General features: G+C 38.3%; 1 protein-coding gene across 2 annotated transcripts; it reads right to left on the reverse strand.

Moving 5' to 3' along the window:
• Positions 1 to 569: 569 nt before the first annotated feature.
• On the reverse strand, positions 570 to 18,433 carry LOC122670971 (thioredoxin reductase NTRC). Of its 2 annotated transcripts, none has more exons than XM_043868031.1 (10): positions 18,163 to 18,433; positions 17,684 to 17,897; positions 17,461 to 17,566; positions 15,472 to 15,737; positions 12,217 to 12,496; positions 9,376 to 9,483; positions 2,652 to 2,741; positions 2,463 to 2,567; positions 1,948 to 2,078; positions 570 to 791 (listed from the first exon to the last, which is right to left on the reverse strand). In XM_043868031.1, the coding sequence occupies exons 1-10, from the start codon at positions 18,386 to 18,388 to the stop codon at positions 731 to 733; spliced, it is 1,587 nt and encodes a 528-aa protein (XP_043723966.1). In that variant the 5' UTR covers positions 18,389 to 18,433; the 3' UTR covers positions 570 to 730. The 2 variants fall into 2 exon arrangements, with proteins under 2 accessions (XP_043723966.1, XP_043723967.1); XM_043868032.1 differs by having other exon boundaries at positions 2,652 to 2,738; positions 18,163 to 18,432.
• Positions 18,434 to 26,452: the final 8,019 nt, after the last annotated feature.

Here is a 26,452-nt window from a genome sequence, read left to right on the forward strand (position 1 = left end):
TTGCAAATAAAGTAATGAGTTGTTTTTTCACACCCCGTACATCCTCACCATGTGGGTCTCCCCTGTTCATGAAATGTTTCTTATGCCATTATTGTTGTGGCATGAGAAATTTCCCCATGAAAAACACTATCCTAGTTTCCTTTTAAATGGTTTTTACCAAGTAACAAGTATAGTTTGAGTTTCATTCCTTGGGTTTTTGTTATGGTTAAGGGAATGATTCTCTTTCAAATCATTCGATGGTCAACCCCCAGTTTTGTTCTTGGTAAAGAAGCCACTAGTCTCCCTACCCGCAGGTTTTATAAAATCTACCTAAATACAAGGATGACCCTAATATTGGATGATGATGATGATGTACAATCAGTCCTTGTTGAAGGGTACACTGGATAATACCCAAATCTAAGATACTCGAAAAACTACAGAATGAAATGATGGGCATAAGGATTTTTAAGTGGAGTTAGAAAAAAGGAAGGGGACATGGCTTAAATTTGTCCACCTCACGTATGAATAATGTAAATTAATTCAAAACATTTTAAGGTCGATAGCACAACCAAGTGAAAAATGGAGAGGGATTTCAAAATTGTTTTCCAAATTATGCACTGCAAGACTGCATCAATCAAATTATTGGTGCTTATCAGAAAATACAAGATGGGAATATCAAACACCCTACTAGGAAGGAGCAAAACCAATTGAAAAATGAATGGATCGGCCTCAACTAAAGAATTACATTCCGCTATTTGTTCGCCTCAATGAATTCTTTGTACTCTTTCTTCATTTTCACCCCTGATACAGTCCTGCAAATCCAACGAAGACAAAGTCAGTGATCACCAAAGAGTAATACATATAAGCAAGGTGTCAAGTATCAATATCAAGCAATGCATCAAAAAGTTGGTTTAATTGACGGCTCAGAGACGTGTTGAAGAGACGCTAGATATGTTTAAGTTTCGCTTTGAAACACATGGAAATGCTTATGATACATGCAAAACTAGTGTTTTTAACCATTATGCATTATAAATAAGCAATAAATAATGATATCCAACCAATGTAAGGTTATCTCTATCTTCACAACATCTATGTGATTCAAATCTTTATTTACAAGTGCAATATCTAACCTACTAAAACTAAATAGAAACATTACTTATTTAATCATTCATCTTATGTTGTTTTTTAATATAGATATAATCCCTTAAGTTTTGGCGAAAAAAGCAAAGTAAGAAGTTTTCTTTCAAAAGTAGTGATTTTTGGGTTTTGACAACCTGTGTATCGAGTGTATCGGTTTGTCACTGTTCTATATATAAATATTTTGATGTATTGGATCTGTATCACATCAATATGGCTAATCTTGATATGTATAGGACTCATGCATTTTCAAGACTTGACATCATATATGATATAAAAGCAATGCTAGAAAGACTGCCTTTCATTCCTGGAGCACCTTTTGGTTTCCCTTGTCTTCAGAGTAAGGGCAGGCACTTATAAAACCCAAGAGTTGTCCTATGACTGCACCTATTCTACATAACGGCTGAAGTGGTCCCCTTAGCATCAACCTTTATACATGCTAGCACCCCAAAAATAAACCTGTGTATACATACGTATATCTATATATGTCGCAAATTCAATAACCGCATAATTTGAGGCCTCATATGGGAACGTGATCATAGAATTCCCACAACTTGGACAGAAGAATAAAAATAAAATATCTTTCCATTGCAATCTTATATTTTTGTTGAGCAAAATTTGAGATGCCATGCTAAGCTGTTGAATACTTCCAATATCTAGCAATTAAGGAAGCCACAAAATGACTCTGAGTCAGTGTAAGCGTCATGCAATTCAAAGATGTTAATAAGTATAATTAATAAGAACCAGCGAAGATAGCATGCAACATGCAAAAAGCCATGAATGACCACACATATGGACTCCACTAGAACAAGAGATTGCATGCAAACCAACCTGATCATTTCTTTGTTTTTGAAAAACTGCACACATGGAGTGCCCATAATCCCAGCTGCCTCAGCAATCTCTGGATCTTCCTCGATGTCAATTTCAACAAAGTGCACATTTTGATCAAATTCATCTATTACCTGCAATAAGTGAAGTTATATGTCAATATTTGTAAGCCATAGAACACAACTATGGAGCAATGCACATACTGCACAGTGCAGCGCATTGTCAACCATGAGATGGAACATTTAGATTCCATAACTCATCAGCCACTTGAACCCATCAACAAGTTGCAAGAGTTGAGTTCTCAAGCAGCATCTCTTAATCCCTGGTAATAAATTGGATGCCCAACCCCAAAGGCAAATGAAACTCAGTTATCAGCTTGAATTAAAGCAAAGAGGATATATTCCAGAGGTTTAGAAGCATATCAGTTGGTGGTGGGCAGTGTGTAAATTTAAAAAAGCAATACAATATATTTGGAAACATATAAACATGTAAAAGAGGGGGGGGGGGGACTATAGTACCTTGCTTAAAATGGGCTTCAAGGTCCTACATGGACCACATGTTGGTGCTGTGTATAGCACACATATAAGTCTTGGACTTTCATGATATAACTTCCTCAGAGCATACTGCCAAAAACAGCTCAAGTCAGCAAAAGATGAGTGAAAAACATTAAGGAAATGACTAATGAATAGAGACAGTAAACAATTTACCTGACCCTTGTGCTTTGTAAGTGTTATATCAAAACCCTCTTGTATATCTCTATCCGTGAGTTGCTTCTCAACCTCTACGGTTTTGGGCTGCAAAAGGACAACAGAAGAGGAAATATCTTGCTTAGTAAATGATGGAATATACTACCAACAAAAAGATCCCATTCACAATATTGGGAATATAAAGAGACAAATAACTAGATGCTTCCATGCAAGTTTATCATAGTTTTCCATTAAGTTGTCTCTAGAAACACAGATAGGGGTTGAGAACAATAAGCCACTGAAAGGGAATTCTGAAATTTCAGCCTTAATAATTTAGTTTCCAGAAGTATTGAGTCAGAAGTCGGAACAAAAACAGAGAGAAAATTCAAACCTATTCAATTGACTTGGTGTGTTATTCACTTGATGACTCCAGCACACACATCATTACTTTGGAAACCAAAAAGCAGCAATGAATTAACAGATAAGCCAGCTAAGCAAGCCACCGTCTGTCCTTTGTTTTCAGGATAGCATACAGTACCACTATGAAAGTGTAGTTTTCTTCTTTCTCTCCTGTTTTCCTTTCTCCTTGTTTAGGAAGCTTATTGGGTTTGGATTAGATATATGCTTCACTTCTATACTTCAATTATCGTTTTGAATTTTTTAAGATTTATTTTCTAACAAACTTTACTTATTCATAGAAAAAGAAAATCTGACAGTTACTCCATTCGTATAGAAGAATGAGTAATTTGTAAGCATCCTTCAACCAGAAGAAGTTCCAGAAGAAACATGATCACAGTTTTTTTTTTTTTTTGGTCAAGATACATAAATGCAAAAGCACAAAAATGGACTTTGCACTTCAATAACAAGATTCCCTGCGTCATCATCTAGCTAGATTTTTGACTGGACTCCCACTTATCCAATTGTTTCACATTAAAGCTAATCAATTCAAAGGGGAAAAACCTATTTACACAGTCTAGTTTTGAGAGGCTACTCAACAAGGCCCTCCCTCAGTGTGCCACATGGACAGATGATGTGGCTATTCCAGCCATTGGAGAGAGACGAGCATGGGATGGCTTAGTCATATGTCAAATTCAGACTCAAATTGAATCAAATACCCCCAATGTATATCCTTACACACCAATGGTACTTCGACCACTACTATGCATTCTTCCATGGTCCTAAATTTTTCAAAGCTCTTTTTTATAATCACTTGGCACACTCTGTTTGAGCTGAAGTTTGACATGTGAGTGGAGCACTTTGCATCTACCGATCCACCAAAATTTGGCCCCAATTTGATTTGCCACGTACTGACATTTGGGCAGTGTTGAAGGCTCTCAAAATGGGCCATGCTGAAAGAATTCACCCAATCTAAAATTTAAATAGACTGGTTAATGAAAACATGCATAGTTGAATGTTGATTGTTGCTTTCATGCAGGGTGTTAAAACCATCCATAATTAGAAGTAAAAGACCACCACCCATTCATCTTATGCTTGGACTAGGGAACGTTTAACCACAGTATCAAATTCATCTACTTCCATTTTCAGGATCAATTTGATACAAATTGGATTTGATATTTTATCTCTTTTTCTCTTTAATAAAACTCAACAATCACCTGCACAAGATCTACATTCATCAGATTTCAACATTCTTTAAAAAAAAGCTCTAATGTGATTATGTGAAACCTTCCAGGCTCTGTGCTTTGTCTCCTTTCATTGTTTTGATTGAACTCCACTCCGAGCTTCATCCGCCTGCAATGGCTTAGTTTTCCCTTTCTTCTTTTAATATTCAAAACAAATGCCATCCCATCTGACCTTCAAAGCCGGGCCAAGGTAAACAGCTCTTATGGAAGAAAAATAAATTAGAAGGAAACTGTTCTATCTCTACAAAAAACACCATTCTTCACTCAAATGTTAAAGATGCATTTCATCCTCCTTGAATTGGCCAACGCATGACATTCTTAAGTTTTTATCATGCAACAACTAAAGAGCTCTAATGTGCTATCTCCAGCTATTTCTTCTTAAGTCTCCACAGAAACTCCTTTTTCAGTTTCTCTCCATGCACTTCTGTGATAGCGTATTTTCCTCCTCAATATCCAGTTCACCAGTCTTCTCTTTTAGGTCTTTCTTCTATGTCCCCCACTTCTTCCTTGCTCCATTTCTAAATGTGTCTTTTCCCTCTGAAGCACCTTGTTTGATATGTAAGCTATTAATTTGCCCACTTTGAAGCCTTCCTCTTATCACCATTTCCATTTCTTCATCTTACCCAAAAGATAAGCCTCCTCCAGTAACATAATATCCAATCTGAAGGTGTTTTCTTCAAATTTTATCTTATTTTATTTTTGGCGTGAGGGTCATAATTAACAATTAATGAGGACAGACCTCGGCGCAAAGGTAAGGTTGCTTGTTCGAGTTGGGAAACAGCCTCTCCGCGAATTTTCCTTCATTCTCCTGATCAGAGAAACCCTAAACCCTACGGCTGCGACTCAGAGATTTGAATCAGCCCATTCGTCCGGCAAGATAAAGTCCCTGTCCACTCTTTTCATTGTGCTCTTCCAGCCCGGTCGTAGTGCTCTCATTGATTTGAAGAAGAAGGTCCCAGTAACAGAAGAACCAGTGAGTTCAGGCCAAAATCTAGGGAACCCGATCTGTCTTTACACATCTTGACGTTTTTCCCCAGAAGTGAATCTAAATTCCCAGGCTACATATCTTCAGTAATAATCAATCAATTTCAATGGACAATTTTGCTTGTTTTCCATTTTCCCCTTATTTTATTTGAAATTCAAATCAGTGTAAACTGTATCTGTAGCTATCTGGGTATGTGATGCTCGACGAATGGTAGCTATCTGTTTTTGATAAATGATGCATCCCCACCTTCTTTATGGTACCTCCAAAAATGACGGCTTTGGTTCTTTTACATGATTAACACACCCACATGTAACGGTTTGAGATTTCAACAGTAACATTCTCTTTTCACTCTATATTGCTTCAAGTTATTCAATTTTTCAGGAGCTGCAGTGGCCATATCGTTTGGGTTGGGTGGGCTGGGGCTGGAAGGAATGGTGGGAATGGGAGACCCTGTTGGTGAAGGCACAGAACCACTGGGAGAAGGTAATAAGGGGGTAATATCAGGGGATAGTGCCGGTGAATCTGAAAGGAAAGAAGGCACCGCTGAAATGGTTGAGGCTGCTAATTTTAGGTGAGAAGAAGAGTAATAGGAGAACAATTGTGATCTTTCCGAATTTAAGAGAACAATTGGTGAGCCCAATCTAGTTAGATGTGATTTGTAAGATAACCCAGTTCAGATCTAAAGAAAAGTCAGCGTATGAGTGGAAAACCAAGATAGATTTGTAAGTAGGACAGAATGGTTGGAGGGATGAGAAGAGATACTGAGAGGCTATTCGAGCTGCCTGGGAGAGCTCGGTACAGGGAAAGAGCCAGATTGGAGGCTCTGTTGACTTCAGCCGGTGCAGAGCTTCCAAGCCTCCTGCGCTAGGGCTCACCATCCTTCCCTTCCTTTCTTTCCCACTCTCTTTACTCTTTACCGGTTTCAGTTATCATGGGGGATCGAGGCAAATGACCTATTTTCAGTTGTAAGCTTCGTAAGATTCCAGTAGCTCACATTGAAGCCGAAGAAATTGATAAAAATTCCATTCACTTGCTGCTCCACCTCGAAGTGGAAACACAGGTTTATGTTCTCCAACCTCATGAGCAGGTTCTCATCCTTGTTCATGAACGACCATCTGGCCTGAACCAGTGCCAGTTCATCGTTGCCCTGCAAGCAAACCCCATTAGGACAAGAACAACCCGACCAGAAAAGCTACAATTTCCTATTTTTCTTCAACTAGGTACGGGTTTTTAAGTTGCTGTGTCTGAGACAGTCTTGAAATGTAAACCCATTCATTCTTGCATTCATATGCCTGGCGCAAACAGTTGAGGAGGGCGATCGATTAGATTTGCAGGTTAGGGTTTAGATTGGCAGATTAGGGTTTTTTTTGGTCATGGAAGGTAGCAGAGACGATAGATTGAGTTAGCATTTCATTAAGGGCAAAAGGGTAACTTCTTTAAGGGGCAAAACGGTAGCATCAACCCTACCAAGGGTAGTATGGTCAATAAAAAATTGATTTTCAAATTAAGCCGTTACCTAAGCTTAAAACACTAACGGACTTGAGTGCAATGAAGTTTGTAAAGTAGGGGAGGTTTGAATAAATGTCAGATATGTGGGGAGGTTTGCGTTATTGTCAGAAAGTTCTAGAATAAGTAGGAAAAATCCTGAAAGCAATCGGTGTTTTTAAGTATGACTTATGCACCTTGCATTATCGAAGCGCAGATTCTTTCCAAATCTGGAGACTGGACTTGGGGTCTCTGTTAGGCTATGAAATACTTGGATTTTGACCCCTAAACTTCTATGAGATGTTCTTCTCTGAGTCTAGTTTAATTCTGGACAAGTAGGGAGCATTTTGGATTCGGGAAGGTATAGTTTTGTATTTTTCATTCTTGTCACACAGATTCTGGCAGAATCTGTATGTCTGTTTTGTTTAATATAAAATTCCCATGTAGACCTTGATTTTAATTCTGATTTTTGGAAGAATTTTTAGTCAAGGGATTAAGTAAGTCTATCTAAAATTTGATGAGATTTGGCGGTGATTATGATGGGGAAAATTTGGTTTTCCCAGACTACAGTCAGGCCTACTGACAGATTTTTAACAATACAGTTTAAGGAGGGACTAAAGAGGGGAATTGTAATTTAAACATCATAATATGTTACAGGTAGTGTACAGATAGTACAATGTATGTATTTGTGATAGATAACCAAGGTTAGTTTGTTTCGGATATTGACGGATTCGTACTTAAGCGTAATTGAGGTAAGTAGAACAATTCATGTTCTCAACTACGTATATGTGATGGAGTGATGTTATGCTGTAATGTTCAATGAGTTTTATGATGTGAGTGCATGGTTTATTTTTAGTTACCATGACCATGATTGTTTAAATGTGTAATCATGTTATGTATGAGGGTACCATGGCATTTCATGTATGAAAGCTTAAGTATGTCGTGACATTAATTTTTCACTAAGAGGAAAATATATATGTTTCATAAATATGGAATGTAAAGAAAGATGTAAGGCTTTCACATTTTTGGACTGGACTGCAACCCTTTCCAACAGGGGGTCAGGTGTTGGATGAGGTTTACAGAGTTTTTGTTACATGCCACCTAGTATAAGTGGTTATGTACATTACATATTGCCTAGTATAAGTAATGTGCGTGTGTGCCACCTAGCATTAAGTGGACATAGTGAGATTTTACATACTGCCTAGTATAGGCAGTGAGTGTATGTCACCTAGCATAACTGCATAAGTGCTCATACTGGGATTGTACATACTGCCTAGTATAAGCAGTGTGTGTGCCACCTAGCATAAGTGGTCACAGTAAGGTTTTGTATGCCACCTTAGCATAAATGGACTTGCACAGTACGTGCTGCTTGCACAAGCCCTTGCAGAAAGGGTACTGCCTAGTAAAAGCGATGAGCTAGGAAGGAATATTATTATGTAGCCGCACCTCTGGAATTCAGATTTGGCAGTCTCTGATGAGTTTTGCACGCCATGTTATCACGAGTTTTTGCATGCCTTTGCTTATGAGTTCATGCATGTCATTCATCATGTAACAGTCTAATGGTTATTAAGATATTTATAATGTTCAGTATTTATTGTGTGAGGATGTGTTTTTGTTCTGTCTTACTGGGCTTCGCAGTTCACGTTATTATATTTCCCTACAAATCAGTACTCAGTAGATGAGGATTGACAGGACGATGTTGGATCAAGGAGGAGACATTTTCTTTGTTATATTTCAGCATTTCTTTTACATGAGGAATTTGTAGTTATGCTATGCTGTGGCGGACACTGTGAGATGATAGCTTTAAGGATGAGGTAACAGTCCTAGCCATCAGGTTTGGGTCGTTACAGAACCCACGACCACTTGGTCACAATGGAGCAACCTTACCGTTGCGCCAAGGCCCACCCTCCTTAGGGGATACTAACTATATTTAATAAAATTAAATCTAATTTAAATTATGTATAATAATTATTGATTAAAATTAATAAATCAAATTATTTTTTATTTCATTCTTCACTATATTGTCATGTCTCTTGGATAAGATTATTCCTGACTTGCGTTTCCTCACTAAATTGTCCACATGGGCTTGGCATAAGGAAACATCCAGACACATGTTCCAGCTTCCAGGAATAATACTATATTAGACAACATGAAAAATGAGAAATGTAACCCCCTCCTCCCCCCTCCCCCCCAAAAAAATATTAACAAATGAAAAGAGAGAGAGAGAGAGAGAGAGAGAGACAGACTTCTCAAGGAGTTCAAATTTAGAGATGGATATTCTTACAAAACTGAAAAATTAATTCTAAACAACATCTTCATGAGCTTCATATTACAAGCTTCCTGAACAATTTTTTAGCATTTTTTTCCTCTTCAGCGACATGTTTTACCATCCATTCCATTTATACTCGGCCACCTATTTAAATAAAGTCAAATAGCTTAGATGATTAACAATCAATTCAATCCATAGTCAGTTTCTGAAAAAAGCAGCAAGCTCTCCAGCCACAAAAATTGATAAGCAAAAAACAGTAATTCCTCCTTACGTAATGAGTGCTTCTGAGAAAAGCAAGAATATAGAACAGCATTCAAAGTCACATAAGGTTCTAAAATGAATGAAATAACCATAGAAGTAAAATACCTGGTGAAACTCAACAAGCAGATTATTGCCTGCAAGATATCTCTCAACTGATAAAGCAGCTACACAGCCTGATCCAGCTGCTGTTATGGCTTGCCTCCATTCATGATCCTATTGACAGGACAAGAGAACGAAAATCTATGATTGATTCCTACACCAACAAACTACAAGTGGGTCAAAATTATAGGAGCAGTTGGACCTACTTAAGAAAATATCAGCACGGTTCTTGGGAAAATACAAGCCCTCTGTATTTCCCATTGTTTACTTTTACTTAATAGATGATATAAACAGACTTGTCAAGGCGTCGCCAAGGCATTTAGGTGCCTTGGTTGCCTTGTTGGTGTCGCCTTGCGTCCAGGCCCTTTCTAAGGCCTTCCATCACCTAGATGCCGACAATTATGGATATAAATGTGGCGTATAGTAGTAACATAAAGCCTTTTGGAACCTCTACCGCATATCATGCATGTACACCAAAGCATCATTTTGAGGGCGGGCCTTGGTGCAACAGTAAAGGTTGCTCCATTGTGACCAAGTGGTCATGGGTTCAAGTCTGGAAACAGCCTCTCTGCGAAAGCAGGGGTAAGGCTGTGTACATTATGACCCTCCCCAGACCTCGCAGTGGCGGGAGCCTTATACGATGCGTATGCCTATGCCTTCTGATAGTGCAGGTGGAGAATTTAGAATGACATGATAACCATCACAGAATCCAACTCCAAAGTTTGGACGGGTGGGGGAAAAGGCTAGGGGATGAAGATCTCATCACATGGGAAGAGAAGGAGGACATCAGCAGCAAATCCATGCCCAGCCAGCCAGCCTAGACCATCAAGTCCAGACCCTTGTGTTTGAATTTGGACCAGGTTTGGTCCATTAGAATCCATATTAGATGGTCCTTGCGTGGGGAACAATTAGTTGTATTTTTTATGTTAGTTTCTAATTTTTAGTCCCTTGGTAGTTAGTTACTAATTATGTCATTTGTTTCTAATTTGCCAAGTCTAGAAGATAGTTTCTATTTTGAGAAGTCCTAAGTTGTAAGGAATACTCCAGTCATGCAAAGGATTTTTCCATTCTATATTTTCTCAAAGTTAATAAATAAGAGAAGGGGCATACTACAGCCCAACAGATTTGACAACTGTGTATGTTCAGATTTCTCGTGTGGAGCAGGAATTCTTTATGAGATGCAGAAAACTCTAGTCAGAAGCTAGAGGTGGCTTGTGGGAGACTAGCAAGGCTTGAGTGAGAAGCTCCCCCCCCCCCCCCCCCATCTCTATCCCCTTAATTCATTCTGTTTTCTGCAATACAACAAGTTTAAGATTTTAACTTCAGCATTACTTGTTCCTTTGATAATTGTTTGAAGACCTACTGCTACACTAAACTTGATACTTTGTTGAGTATTTTGCACTGCCGTTTGATGACTATAGGTGGAGTTAAATTTTCTGTTTGAAGAAAGTAACAGCAGCTGTTGGCAGGCTTTGCTTGGAGGTAACAGTCCCTGTGATATCCTCTTTGTTGCTATTCAGTTAAGTATTTGATCTATGGAATCCAGCCACTAACTTTGGCGTGCAGGTTGATATCCTCCTGTGATTCTGCTTGTGGGTAGGATTATGAACCCTGTTCATGGTTGGGTTTAATCCATTAATAGGTTTATCAGACATCAGTGGATCAAATTTTGGAATGCAGGTAATGGTATCCTAATGACCTAACAGTAGTGACCAGGATTCCACAGGGAAACTAGAACCACAGGGATAGGCAAGGACCAGATTTGAGAGAAAATCTGTGGCTCACAATCCGGCGATTGATGGACCAGAAATTCTGGTCGAATGGTCTATCTAGGGTCAGGAACAAACCCTCAAAATCTCAAAAAGAATCCAACGGTCGGATTGGGAGGTATGGACTAGGCCAGAAAATATAAACTCCTCAAATCAAAATTAGAAAGTCAAAAATTTTAGATGTAGTTTGAGATTAGTAACTTTAAAGTGATAGGATTTAGAAACTCTTGAAGATTCCTGCAATACCAGATCAGAAGGTCAAGAAATTAGAAAGTTTCTAAATTCGGAAGATGGATAAAATTAGCAGTGATGAGCCTCAGTCCTATAGCACCATCTGCAATCAGTAGCATTAGTAAACTGAATTCAAATCAGCCAACAGAATAGAGTAACTTTCAGACTCACACACATGCACACAGCAAGGTTCTGTTTTCTGTCAAAATCATGGGGGGTGTGGACTGACCCTTTCTTTATTAAGGAAACTCTCCTTAGCTAAGAGAGAGTTCTAATAAAATAGAAACTAAATAAAAGCTTACAAGAATACCAACTCAAATATAGAAACATAGTTGTCACGGCATCTAGGCGACCCAAGGTGTTGGAGGGGGCCTAGACGCAAGGCAAGCGCCTGCCTATGCGACCAAGGCGACGCCTTAACAACTATGTATAGAAATCTAATATTCTTAATGACTGAGAAACAGAAAATAATCTCCCCAGAATATTCTCCACCGAGGCAGCTTTATGATTTCTAGAAACTCCTCCACACAGCTGGCTCGTCCTAAATCGATTCATATTGAACCCACAAAGAACCAGACCAGGTTAACTCAGGGCTGGACCTGGTTTAGGCCTTTGTTCCTGCGGAAATATTTCTTCTGGAACCTCTGATCCACATCAGCAGGTCGATAAGATCATCTGGTTGCTAGGTATTTAGACTATGCCCCCTCCAAACTGCAAATGCTCCACCGACTGAACAATTAGATGGATTGGCAGTGCCCATGTAAGGTTAAAAGATGAAGGTGCCAGTAACATAACAAACGATTAAAATTGAGGTCAGGTAGGAAGTCTAATTCGGAAATAGCATTACCTGTACATCTCCAGCTGCAAAGACACCTTCAATAGAAGTTTTTGCAGTACCTTCCTTCACTACCACATAACCAGCACTATCAAGTTCAATTTGACCTTCCAACAACTGACTGTTCGGAGTGTGACCTATGCCATAGAATAAACCTTTCACTTCAAGCACTGATTCCTCTCCTGTGCCAATCTTCTTAACTAAAATCCCAGACATCTGGCCCTTGGTATTGCTGATGACATCCACGGCCTCTGTATTGAAGTGCAAGGTAATATTTGGATTGTTGAAAACTCTGTAACATTCGCCATAATCAACCTGTTAAACAAACATTCAGGGAGTTGAAAATTTACGATGCAAATTCTTATAACAATTATTAACTCAAAAGAGTTATTTCCCCTATAAAAACACTCTATGCAATCATGACAAACACATCGGTGTCAAAGAAAACTTTATGCATCAGTTATCAAGCAGTTCTGACCAGGAAAATATCAGATAAGGGGTATATAGGCCTGTAGTTTACTAATGGAGAAAAAATATGCCAATGGCCTATATATTTTTTTAAGCAACAAAGAATACTCGGGGTATGTTACTATAGCATATAGGAGAATTTAATTACATATTCTCTGTAACAAACCAGGATCTGTAACCAATACCTGCAAAGTAGAAGAGAAAGCCAAACCCACGATAGGTTCAACTAACCCCCTATTGTGCACTGGGTAAGAGAGCAGAGAAGAGAGAGCAGTGGCAAGAGCCTCATGCACTGGGTACACGCTTTTTTTATGCAAAATTAAAGTCAGACACTGAGTAGGTTACAAGACCCGCACACACACAACTTAATCTAACTAGACTCCAACTAGTAAAACTAAAGATGACCAAACATATCACAACAGGGACACTCCCCTATCGTGACTAAACCCAGTACATATCTTAACATTCCCTAATGGAATGGTTTATGCAAGGCATGATGGGAGTGAAAGGAATAATAACTTCACCACTTTTATCCCCAGTAAAATAATATAATAGTGGGGAAGGAGGGGAAAAAGAGAGTACAGAAAATAGGGGAGATCTCTTCAAGCAACCCCAACAAAGAAAACTGGTGCAAAAATGCCTGGAGGGGCGAAAATGTTTCACGGCTCAACCCCAAAACATCAAAGTAGAATGCCCCAAGTCATTACAAAGACCAGATGCAGCATAAGAATGTAAGCAAACACAAACATATTACTAGCTTCCATATTCTAATGCTGGTTTCTTATACTCCAAATTAACAAGGAGCAGCAGTTGAGTTATGTGCTACCTGAAATTGGGATAAATCTTGTGACATGAGGCACCCCCATGTCAGCCCACCAAAGAATCAACCAACAAAAACCTGCATGGTATTTTCAGGTTCATATTGCAACTTTTAACCTAAATAATACATAGGTTGGATTCAAATTGAGCATTTTCTGACAAAGAGAGTCTTATTCTGGTCTGATCAACATCCATCCCTAATTCATAGTTCAAGAACTCGCCGAAATCTTGGTAAAATCTCGGTTTTTTCAAAAATCGAGACGAGAATGAAGGCGAAATGGAGAAATACAATGTGTCGGCCGAGATCTCGGTGGGAAACCTTGGTATACAGACACTTATTTATACCAAAAACCAGGACAGACACTTATGCCAAAAACCAAGACAAACACTTATTTATGCCTAATATCATTTAAGTAAATGTTTTTATATTTGTTATTTCATTTACCTAAGATATTAAAAAAAATCATAAATTAGCAAATACCCCCCTATTTGAATCCAATAAAAATAGTTAAAAATCAAATTCCAAAAGGATAAAAAGTCAATCCCCAAGAAAAAAAAACTAGATTTTCGGCGGTAGGTGCAATTTTCAACTCTCTAATGCTGGGGTTTTTCTCAAATCTAAAAATTCCATATATCTTAATATGGAAAAACACTGTTAAAAACCAAAAGTGCGGTAAATTACTGTTTTGTTTTGATGTCCAAAAAATAAGTTCCATTCAGAACGATTTTGGCAGCATTCGCGCATTTTAAAAGCTTTCCAACAAGTCCTAGAGTGCTTAAATCTGATTTATATTGAAGGAGTTATGTACCGGTCAAACTTAATTTGGTGTGCGCGAATGCTACCAAAATCGAAAAAAAGAAATCAAAACAAATGAATATTTTACTGCACTTTTGGATTTTAGCAATGTTTTACCATATTAAGATTTACCGAATTTTTAGATTTGAGAAAAACCCCAACATTAGAAATTTGAAAATTGCACTTACTGCCGAAAATCCAGTTTTTGTTTTTGAACTATGGTGGGGGGGGGGTTGACATTTTATCCTTTTGGAATTTGATTTTTTTAACTATTTTTATTGGATTCAAATAGGGGGTATTTTCTTATTTATGAATAATATCTGAAGTAAAAAAACATTTACTTAAATGATATTAGGCATAAATAAGTGTTTGTCCTGGTATTTGACATAAGTGTCTATCCTGGACTCTTGGTTTCCCACTAAGTCAAACTCCTATTTGGACTTTGATTTTACACTCAAACTCTGATAGTGCCATTGTATTTAAATGGCCCAAAATAAGCTGTATACCAACTTTCATGACCAAACTAGGTTAAAAACCCTCTGAAATTCACCCAAAAAAATCCACCAAAACCATCAACCGAGTTCAAAAACAAAAAAATTTGCCAAACTGGTCGAGATCTCGGTCAACTCGGTTTTTTGGCCGGGCGAAACCAAGTTCTCGAACTATGCCCTAATTTATCTTTCATTCCAAATGGCAGGAAGGAAAAATATAAGTATTCTTTTCAAGATTGCCACCAAAAAGCAAAAGTAAGGGTAAAATAAGCAAATATTTTGCTCAGAGAAATTACGCCACATCATGTTTTTTCAGTGATCCAAGCACTGGAAAATCACAGAAGCTCAATAATGGATCAGAGATCCCATTGCAGAATCCCAGAAGACTTAAGAATGCATATAAGAAGGTTTGTTCAGTAGAAAGAGCAGTGGTATGGAAACTACCTATAGTTAGTAGCAAAGAGAAGAAACTGCTTAATTTAAATTGCAACACCAGGCAACAATTGTAACAGTATAGGCAATAATTAATATGTATACAAGTACAAAATGACATAACAATAAAGTATGTCTTGTTTAATTTAAACACCAACACTAGGATCTATATATATAATTTGGACCCATCAGTCCACCAAAAAGACAAGCATTGTAACTAAAAGCAAGAAAAAAGAACTTTCAATTTGCATCTTAACTCACCTATCTTGCATTGCTTTAGATGCCTTCAGTTGGTCCCTTCGGACAAGTAAATGCACATGACGAGCATACTTCGTAAGATATAATGCTTCCTCAGTTGCTGTATCACCTCCTCCAACTACAGCAAGAACTTGCCCCTTAAACAGTGGTGATGCTCCATCACAAATTGCACAAGCACTAATTCCTCTACTCCAAAATTCATGTTCACGAGGTAAACTGAGCCTTTTTGCAGTAGCTCCTGTAGCTACAATAACACTGTGGCACTTTACCTGAAACAGAAAACTATGAAGATCCTAAACAACTAATTGGCATCAAAGAAAAGGCCTTGACAACAATTATAAATAATCCAAGACAAGTTTACAATTAACACAAATGCATAACAGGAGGAAAACAAACCAAAAGGGGGGGGGGGAGTTAAAAATCCATTGTTTTTTTCTTTTTAGCGTATAGAGATATTCTTTATAAACTTGCAAAAACAAGGATAAATAGAGAATTAATTTTGAATCTCCACAACCAACCCAAGCTGTTAGAATTTTTAGTTTCCGTTTTGGGAGACCTTAGGTTTTTAATAAGTGCAAACAGAAAAATCATATAAGAGTATATGGTTCGAGGGAAGTACTATAATAACTTGCCATGGGAGCTCCATACACTGTAAGAGCCAGAGTATCACAATAATCAACAGCAAAGTAAGTAGTATGAGTTTTAAAATGAAAAAAGTACCCACTATCTACCACATAGGACAAATCAACACTTAAGGTAACATCCAATACAGTTTCTAAATCCCATCTCAAAGTTTATGAAGATCACCAATAGTCAGACATTATAGAACATTAAGACTTTCAACCAGAAAGTGACATGCAACAATCTGACCAAAGAGTAGGTAAAAGCATGCCTTCAGGACCCCAAATGTCAATCATAACTCAAAGTCCTCGTACCAAGAAGCTTTCAGCAAGTGAAGTATTTTCTCTTTTGATAAATCAGAAGAATTTGTCTTTGAATATCCGTCAATACGCTTTCTTCCAGATGTCCTAATTAATGGCATACAAGGAGCATTTTTTAAGCACATCCCCCTTGCTACCATCTCAATTTTAATAAACAAATTTAGTGTAGATGAAATGAGGATGTTGAGATGGATGAATGGTAAAACTAGAAAAGATTAAATAAGGAATAAACAAATTAGAGCTAGTTTAGGAGTAGCACCAACACATAATAAGTTGTGATAAAGTCATTTGAGGTGGTATGGACATGTTCAACGGAGGTCTTTGGATGTTCCAGTATGGAGGGGTGATTTCATTCAGATTGAAGGAGCTAAAAGAGACAAGGGTAGACCTAAAATGACCTAGAAGAGGTGGTGAGGAAAGACATGCATAGCTTAAGATTAGTAACAAGTATAGCTTTGAATAGAGCAGAATGGAGAAAAAGGATCCATGTAGCCAACCCTATTTAGTTGGAATAAGGCTGAGTTGAAAGATGCATGGCTTCCTTAAAACTCTTTAAAAAAATCTTGACTTTTCCATGAATGTCCATCATTTGTGGAGGAAGATTCAAGGAATGCCATTTCTTGAATGTTTTATGTGTTGAAAATTGAAATGCCATGGAGGACCACAACTTTTTCCTACAATATCAGCGACTTAGATGCAGATTCGGTTTTGTACTGCCAATAAAGATGCTCACTCATTGGCAAAAGAGAAAGCACAGCAACATTTCTTCCAAATTTGAAGAAAGGTATTCAAAATCTGTTGGAACAATAAATTCGTACAAAGCTTGGTTACATTCGGATTTCAAAATGGTGAAATTTCAAATTTGCATAGGTAATCAAAAGGAAATTGGCCAGAATCTAAAACATTTATTAGAAGCAACCTCTAACTTCCTTCTTGGTTTCAGCCTTACTTTTCAAAAGTTCAATTTTTTTTTTTTTTTTGGGGGGGGGGGGTGGGGGGAGGGATTAGGGGGACAATCAAGTACATGAAAGCTACACAGTTATCTTCTCACCTCACGTTCACTACTCCTTATAGTAAAGGGGTTGCTTTTCACATCAATATATTCCACATCTTCTTGGTAGAGCTCTGCTCCCCATCGCTCAGCTTGCCGCCGTATCCTAGTAAACACAGTTGGACAAGCAATGTCATTACAATCACTGACCACTTCACTACTCAATTGAGGTATAAAAGATTCCCACCATACAGAACAAACTACAGAGCATTAAATCATGTACCGGTCCATCAAATCTGGCCCAGTTATCCCATCAGGAAATCCAGGAAAGTTCTCCACTTCTGTGGTAGTCATCAACTGACCTCCAGGAGAACCACCTACTTGATAACCTTCAAACACTACAGGCTTCAAATTCGCTCTAGCTGCGTATATTGCCGCTGTATATCCAGCAGGACCTGAACCTATAATTACCAAATTCTCGACAGCCTTATACGTAACTGCAAGAAACCCAAGTATTTATCACAAACAGAGAAACACAGAGGAAAAGAAGAAAAAAGAAAAATCCAATCAAATATAAAGTATCCCATTTTCAAAAAGAATCTTATTTTAATAGAACCAATAACAAAGCTATATGTTTATCCTAGTCAACCATTCAGTTGAGTGAAGTTAAAAGGAGGCGGAGCTTCCAGTGTAATCAGATCATGAATTAAAGATAGAAGATGTGGAAGGAAGGAAGGGAAGGGAAGAGAAGGTAATCTGTACCTGAAGAGGTAGGGAGGTCCTCTGTGGATACAGAAGCTCTGACTGGGAGAGAAGAAACGATGGATAGGTGAGTTCTGCGAGGGTCGACTCGAAAAGGGCGTTTCCGAGTAACAATGGTGAGGCGGTTGGGGGTGGGGAGTGTTTTAGAGAAGGTGGAAGGAGAAGGAGAAGGAGAAGCCATGGCAGCTCTGTGAGTCACAGTTCCGACTCCTATCCTCTCAGCCATATGTTTCGGACCATACACTGACACTACGCTACAATAACTGCTAATTGCCAAAGGGAATGGCTTATAGGAGTACAAATTTACTCTCTCTCTCTCTGCATCGTATACTGGTAAATGAGGATAACTGAACTGTTGTTTTAACTGGAATGTCACTGTTGGGGTTTCGCATGAACCGTGAGAAAGAAAGGGGTAGAATTTCTAGAAGGGGACTGGAGAGTGACAAAAAAAATTTAGGGAAACCCAAAATTTACAAGTCTTTTTAATTGAAAAAAGTTATAAAAAAATTTAAGGGCGAAGTCCAAAAAGGCAAAGATTCGAAACAAATGCATCAAACTTTTTAGGCTTAATGATCGCAGGGCGTACCTAAAATTAAGTTGGCAGACCGTTTTTAAATCATGTCCATTGATTTAACTCCATTGTATGCCTAACTCTCTGTTGGATGTCTTTGCATTCTCTTATTGATCCTCATGCTAATGCAAGGGCCACACAACCTAGCAGGAATCCCCCTCATAAAAAAATATATTTATCACAATGGACAGTCAAAAAGTGAATGTCAATTGTCAACACATATAGCACATATAAAAATGTCACCAAATACCTTAAAAATAAAAGTCACATCGAGGTTTGATGACCACAAAACTGTTATTATTATTATGGGAAACAAAAACACTAACTGGTCATGTGGCCACTATGCCCAAACGCACAAGGGAAATTATGTCCCCGCCCCTATTTATGATTTTTTAAAGGGGAATTTGATATGCCAGCACTCTCATGTAGGGCTGCAACAGGATTGGGTTGGGCCGGGTTTTTTAAAACCCTAGCCCAACCCTGAGTCCCCTTAGTTGGGCCCAGGCCCGCCCTGACCCTGACTCAGGGCCTAAATACCTTGACCTTAACCCCGACCCTGATGGGCCAAGCCCAGCCCAAGCCCAAGCCCGCCCTAATTGGCCCTGGCCCTGCAATAATTAAATTAAAATAACAATACTATGAAAGATGTGAGAGAGGAGGTTTGAACCCAAGACCTTTAAGTAGCAATTGGTTTTTAAGAAATTTCTTCAAGGCCAAAATCAGGGTCAGGCTGACCCGATGTCTCAACCCTGACTTGACCTGACCCTGACTCAGGGCCAGGAATTTCTGGCCCTAACCCGCCCTCAGGGCCAGAAATCTTTAGCCCAGGCCATGTTCGGGCTCAGGAAGGGTTTGGGCCGACAGGGCCAAACTTGCAGCCCTACTCTCATGTGTCTATTTCTTTCCTCATCAAAACAAGGGACAGAGGTATTTTTTTCATATAGGATGGAGAGAGATGGAGTCATTGGAATGCTGAAATAGGCCACACTCCCAGACAAAGTTCTTTTTCCGTACCCTTATATACACAAATCTACATTAAGTGTAGACTATACCGTATGCTCTCCTGTACAAAGGAAAAGGAACACACTAGAGTCTTATATATATTATATGTGTGACAAGTCTATTGGGAGTCGAAGTAAGGGAAGGGTGTCAATCAGTTCGTTTTCAACTTGGTTTAAGAAACAAAATGTAGAAACCTAAATTGAACCGAATCGAGAATAGGATTAGATTTTCAAAACCAAAACCGAATTGATTTGGAATTAGGAATTCCTTGTCCTGACCTCCCGCAGATCTCACACTAGTTTTCACGCCCTCATACATTATATCTACATATTTACTCAACGTTCCTCTTTTCACTAGAATATGTCGGATTACATCTCTAGGGACTTGGTCATAGGCTTTTACCAGGTCAATAAAGACCATATGGAGATCCTTTTTGTTATCTCTATATCTTTTCATCATGAGTCTCCTCAATAAGTAGATGGCTTTTGTCATGTATCTACCTGACATAAACCCAAATTGGTTCATAGAGATATGGGTCTCTCTTCTCAAACGAGCTTCAATAACTTTCTCCTAAAATTTCATAGTGTGGCTCATAAGCTTTATGCTTCTGTAGTTATTGTAGTTTTAGTTATCACCGTTTTTTTGTGTAAATCGGGACTACAATGTTTCTTCTCCATTCATTTCGCATCTTCAACTTTGGAGAAAATTCATGAGGTATAATAATTTTAGAAGGACAAAGTTTCACTTTTCCTCCACACATAGAGGATGGTTCAGCCACCATCCTAGGGTTCACAAATCCCTATAAGGTTTTAGTATTTTTCCAGCCTCACAATGCCCCTCTCTCACCCATCTGACACCTGCGGTGAAAGGAATCCCATTCACTGTGGGTGGAGGAAAACTCGGTCCATTTTAAAAATCTATCCTAATTTCATTACCTATCACATTCAACATGGGATTCGTGAACGATTTCAAAAATGGGAATTGAATGGTGAATCAATTGATTTGGATTGGAATCGATTGTGGTTAATCTTGATTCTGGTCAATTCGACATGACCGATTCATGCCAAGAAACCCTAGAATCACTGAATTTTCATATCTGAAGACCGATGCAAGGGTTCTTGTCTGTGAACCTTGGCTTCCATCACAATTTGTCATCTGGCAAATATGGATGAATCCATATCAGCCCATCTCATTAGTTAAGTTTTAAGTTCAAAGAATCTCTTCAATCTATATAGCAGATAGCAGTGTTTCCTTTCGAGTTGTTGCTATAGAATAGCCAAAGAATCTAAGGAATTAGCATCAAACTTCAATTGACAGATATTGTTGCAAGCATGATCAGAATTAACCGATTGAAGCCCAAGATCAGCCCAACTGATTATTAAACGTGCTGGGTTCAAGCACCGACCGATGAATAATCGGACTTTCCCGGTGTAAGGTAATACGATACGATGATTGTTTGATTGGAACCAATCAACAATTGACCGTTTATAGTTCGAATAGACCATTTAATCCCATTTAGCTGAATTACAGTCCGTTTAAGGATTGTTTATAGTCCAATTAGTCAATTAGCCCATGTAAAGCTGCCCAATTATAGACCGATTATCCCAATTACCTTGAGTCCAATTATGGACTGGTAACTGACCAGCTGAATAGAAATATATCCATGCCCTGATCTATGAGGCCCGATTACCTAAATGGGCAAAAATGGTGCGGGGCCTTAAGTTGTTGGGAATCGATTAGGCTCGGTGGAAACTGACTAGACCCAACCAATTGATACCCCTATAAATGATTATGTATTTGGACATGAGCACAAATTGGTTTGGTTAGTGTTTAAATGGTTTGGTTTGATTTGGATCATATTGTAATTAATTGAAACCCAAGCCGAACCGATTAATCGATTTCAAGTTCCCAAATCGAACACTTAGTTGGTTTGTATGGTTTTACTATTAATTCGATCTTGGTTTGCTATAGATTTTTTGTCATACAGTTCAAATTTATTCATATTATTATTATTGTTGCATCAAGAGGGTTACATCAAGAATTCTTCGCAGATTATCTTCATGTACTGCAACCTGCACAAAAGAGTAAGGTGAACACCAGAGTGTCGATTTGCGTCAGCGGGGGACTCTCCAGTGTCTAAGTTAGATCTTTCTGAACAACAATTGATGATAAGCAAGATGGATCTGTATGTGGTTATATTTGAGTATATATAGCGTTCATGACTAGTAGAGGCGGTGGTGGAGAGAGTCCCAATCTGGTAATCTTCTATACATGATAAGAACATCACTGATAGAGTCTCTTTAAGAGTGTAATCCCTGATTGATAGGAATCGTGGGCGCTACTCTTATAGTTTCCTTATAGGAGTAAGTTGGTGTAAGGAAGGATTAACCCACGCTTACATGGCATGCTGAGCCGTTTTTGGTAAACTCCTTACCAAAGCGGCTTATGGAAGTGATCTGTTGGATTTTCAGTCGATAATGGGCTGCAATGCTCTGGTGATGTGGCACGATTTAATTGAATGATTATATTTTGGTATAACAATTGGGCAAAGATTTCATACATAGTCGTGCAAGCATGCACGGTCATGTCCTCTCTCACAAAAAGTAGGAAAAGTCATAAACCCCCACCCATATTTAATGCCTCGAAACTCCCACCCTCTCGCATGCACGGCTTACACAACCGTGTATGAAAACTTTCCCCTAACAATTATTATTATTATTAGTAGCAATAAGGGAAAAAAAGTGTTGCTTGGTCATGTGGCTCTTGTGTTCAAATGTAGGAGTGCATAAAATTACTGCCCAGCCCCTCCTAAAATCAAAATTTTCATTAATGTTGATGCCCTTGCAACCTGCACGCACTTTCATTGATCACCGTGCTAGTGCATGAGCTACATGATCAAGTAGCGCTCTCTTGCCCTAATAATAATAATAATTCATATACAAATTCTAGAAGTGCGTTAGAAATAATAATAATTCATATACGAATTCTAGAAGAGCGTTAGAATGAGTAACTGTTATATGATATTTCATTGTAAGCTATTTATTATTTATTATTTATTGAAATATCTATGTTCTCCTCAACAAGTCTGTCAACTCAAATTAAGTTAGAGAGAGAGAGAGAGACAGAGACAAAGAGTTGTTTTTATGACTCGAGAATGCGAAATCAATCTAGAAGGCATTCCAAGAATACATACCAAAGACAGCAAAAATTTGTTGAAATATTTAATTAACTTATTCTTAATGTTTTTTTGGACTATCCTACTCAAGGGCCCATAGGCCAACTACAAGCTAAGGGGAAGGCTAAGACAAACCCACAATCTACAACTAAGGGGAGAGAGGGGAGGGGGAGAAAGGTGCCTTTTTTTGGCACAATATGCAATCTAGGAGAATCGATCCCTTGACCTCCTGGGGGGGCACGCACCACCTTGCAATGCCACCAACCAACTGAGCTAGCAGTTGTTTGCGCTTATTCTTAATGTGGATGGTACAATTTTGTTTACAACTTTCATTTATTGGCATAGAGATCCTAAAAACAAATCTCTATCAATAGGGAGTGTCCTATTAATATAATTAAACTTGATAATCCATGACTCCATGAGATCTTTCATCATATGAAGAACAAGAAGCATGAAAATGGATACCTAGCGTGGTTTGAACTCAATCTAAGGAAAGCATATGCCGGATTGTATGAATTTTTTTAGAGGCAATGTTGATTCAATTCGAATGGTCTTTTGTGATAAATGGTTGCACCTCCTCATGCATTATGGAAAATTATCGTCTCTATTTATCTGCCCCTTCATTTCCTCCATTTTATCTAATAGGGGGGGAGTAAACTCCACCTGGGCAGGGGGTAGGGTGGTCATTTCCACTCCCCTATGAGAGGAAATGGAGGGGCAGATAAATGGAGACGATAAAGATCGCATGCGTTATATATACACTTTCTTAATTAATGGAGTTAGAAATGAGGTGTCTTAATTTTCATCTAGAGGACTCTGGTAAGACGTCCCACTTTCACCACCTCTATTTATCCTCTGCTCATGATGCCTGGCCTCTTTGATATCTAGTGTTGTAAACTCTAGTATTTTTTCAAGGCTTCAGTTGAAAGACAGAGTACGTCCACAAATTATATATATGTAGGGCAAGAGATCGCTATCTAGTCGCGTAACGTCTGCATCAATGCGAAGACCAATAAAAATATGTGCAGAAGCATTTGATTAAATGAGATTTTTCAATTAACTGGGGGTTGAGTGGTAATTCTACATAATCATGTATCTAGGTGCAAGAACAACACAACCCAAATAATTGCTCAGAGCAATTTGTTTTAGACCTCATCTCTAACAAGACTCAATGGAATGGGGCAAAGTTAAGAAGAATATTTGCTCATAATGAAGTTGATGCTCTTTCAATTAAAGACGGTGAAGACAAGCTATGTTGGGGCCCACATCCAAAAGGTATCTTTACTGTAAAATCAGCATCCTGCGTTGGAGCTTCACTCAATCCTCTATGGAATCACAGTCAATTAACAACAAGAGTTAGCCTTATCCCTAAGTGTTAAAACAAACACCAAGAAAACGTAGAAAATACAAAGAGTTATTGTGGTTTACACACCAATATAATATGCTACGTCCACAGGTGAAGCTGAAGATGTTTCACTATGTAATGAAAGAAAGTTACAATAGAGATCTCTCAAGAACCCCAAAACGGCGTTGTTGCTCTTTCTTCTCAAAACCCTAACACGGAAACTCTCAAAACCTCACACCTTTACAACAAGACATGTGAAGAATATAATACTTGTCCATTGGGTCTTGCCCAAGCCTTCTGTTACCGTCATAGATCTCAAAAAAAAATCTCATTTGAATCGCCACCAAAATATGTCGAAGCGGATCAATCTTCGAAACGAGTACATGAATTCGACATACACATAACACTAAGTTGGTGTAGACAATACTATGGAAGTCAAAGATCCCTCCAAAGGTTCAGGTATTCCTTTGGAAAACATGTATTAATGCAATTGCAGTCCATGTCAACCTCAGTAGAGAAAGGAGTATACAGCAAGCCCTAGTCGGCCAATAGGGAAGGTTACAACTTACAAGAGAAAGGGAAAGATTACATTGCCAAGAATACGTCCTATACATAAAAGGAAAACTACTGGAGTAGGGAAATCAAATATTGAGTCCCGCTGAATAAGATAACTGAATATTCGGTCAAGAGTGTGACGTCTCAGATTCTTGTACTTGTTTCAAAGATTGGCCCGCTCCGACATTTTTGGTTGCAATCCGAATATGATTTTTTCTGAGGTCTGTGATGATAATGGATAGCTTGGGGTATAATATGACCTGACTCGATGGATCGACTCGACTTAAAGGAGTATTTATATGTTTTATCTTGTTGTGTAAGCAAGTAAAACAAATGAGATTTAATTGGGGGGTTTTTTCGAGTTAGGATTTCTGATGAAAATTGTTGGAATTTTCTAAATAATGGTGTGGGACTAAAGTCCCACATATGAAAGATGATATCTTTTGGTTTATATATGTTTGTGATCTATTATCACATGTTATGTTTAGAAAGAATTATACGGTGCACTTGCGAGCGAGGACGGTGACCATCCGAGCACGTACGCAAGGCGCAATGTGACGCTTTGATGGCGCACTTTGCACTTCGCAGGTATGTGGACTAGTGCGATGGTTAGGTTCCAACCATTGGATCAGTGTTTGATCATAAGGGTGCTGAGGATCCGACCATTGGATCGGTGACTAGTTAAAGGAGGGTGCAACCCTTGGAACAACATTGAGCCCAGTGATTGTGACCCATCCGAACAGCCATGTGAGCCCAATGGTTGTAACCCATACGAACAGTCAGGTCTAAGCCCACGAGTCCTGTCATTCAGACACAATAATTCTTATAGTTTTAAGGTGATTACTGTCTCTGCAAAATAGTAATTAAGTCCAGGCCTGCTTTATCTTGGGAGGCAGATTTGTTGTAATCCAATGCAGAAGTAAGGGTGCAAATACTGTCTTAAGGACAGAGTGTTCTCGTTCAACTCAGGCAGCCTCACCGTTCTCTCCTTTTTTATCTCAGATTTCTAACAAAAATTCTTGCCCCGACTTTTGATGTTCTTGAGAGATTTCCACTATAATTTTCGTTCATTATATAATGCATCATCTTCAATTTCGTTCTTGGACATAACACATCATATTGGTGTGTAAACCACGTTAAATCTCTGTGTCAATTTTGTTGTATTTGTTTCTTCGTGTTTCTTAGTGTTTGTTATAACAAATTTAATAGATTTAATTTACACTGTACTTTTCTTCCATTACATAATGAATCCAAACCATTGGTCTCTGGAACTGATATGTTAATGATATATATTCTCGACAACCATTGGTGGATTATTAGAAGAAGATACAACCATGAATCATGATGCTCATATGAGTTTGAGAGAAAACTGGACAAAACCAGTTTATAGCTATCTAGCTCTGTTGTTTCTAATAGACATGACGAAATAATTGTCTCCCTTTAGCTTGACATATAACTGTTTAATATCCTATATTTAACTTCCTCTGACTCCCTTTTTTTTTTTTTTTTTTGTTAATTTCTTTTTTGTTATTATATCGTCCCAAAAAAAAATAATTCAGTATCATAATAATTTAATTTTTTTGGTTTCTAGATTGAGTTGACATGAATTTGGTAGACATGTACTGCCAAATGAATCTTCTAA

Source organism: Telopea speciosissima, chromosome 8, assembly GCF_018873765.1.
Source record: "Telopea speciosissima isolate NSW1024214 ecotype Mountain lineage chromosome 8, Tspe_v1, whole genome shotgun sequence".
Classification (NCBI taxonomy): Eukaryota; Viridiplantae; Streptophyta; class Magnoliopsida; order Proteales; family Proteaceae; genus Telopea; species Telopea speciosissima.

Coding starts and splice junctions, on each gene's coding strand:
- LOC122670971 (XM_043868031.1), bottom strand. CDS start 18,388: ATGGCTGAGAGGATAGGAGTCGGAACTGTGACTCACAGAGCTGCCATG. Junction 15,738..17,460: donor TAAGGAGTAGTGAACGTGAG/GTGAGAAGATAA, acceptor TTTCTGTTTCAG/GTAAAGTGCCACAGTGTTAT. Junction 2,568..2,651: donor TTACAAAGCACAAGGGTCAG/GTAAATTGTTTA, acceptor TGTTTTTGGCAG/TATGCTCTGAGGAAGTTATA.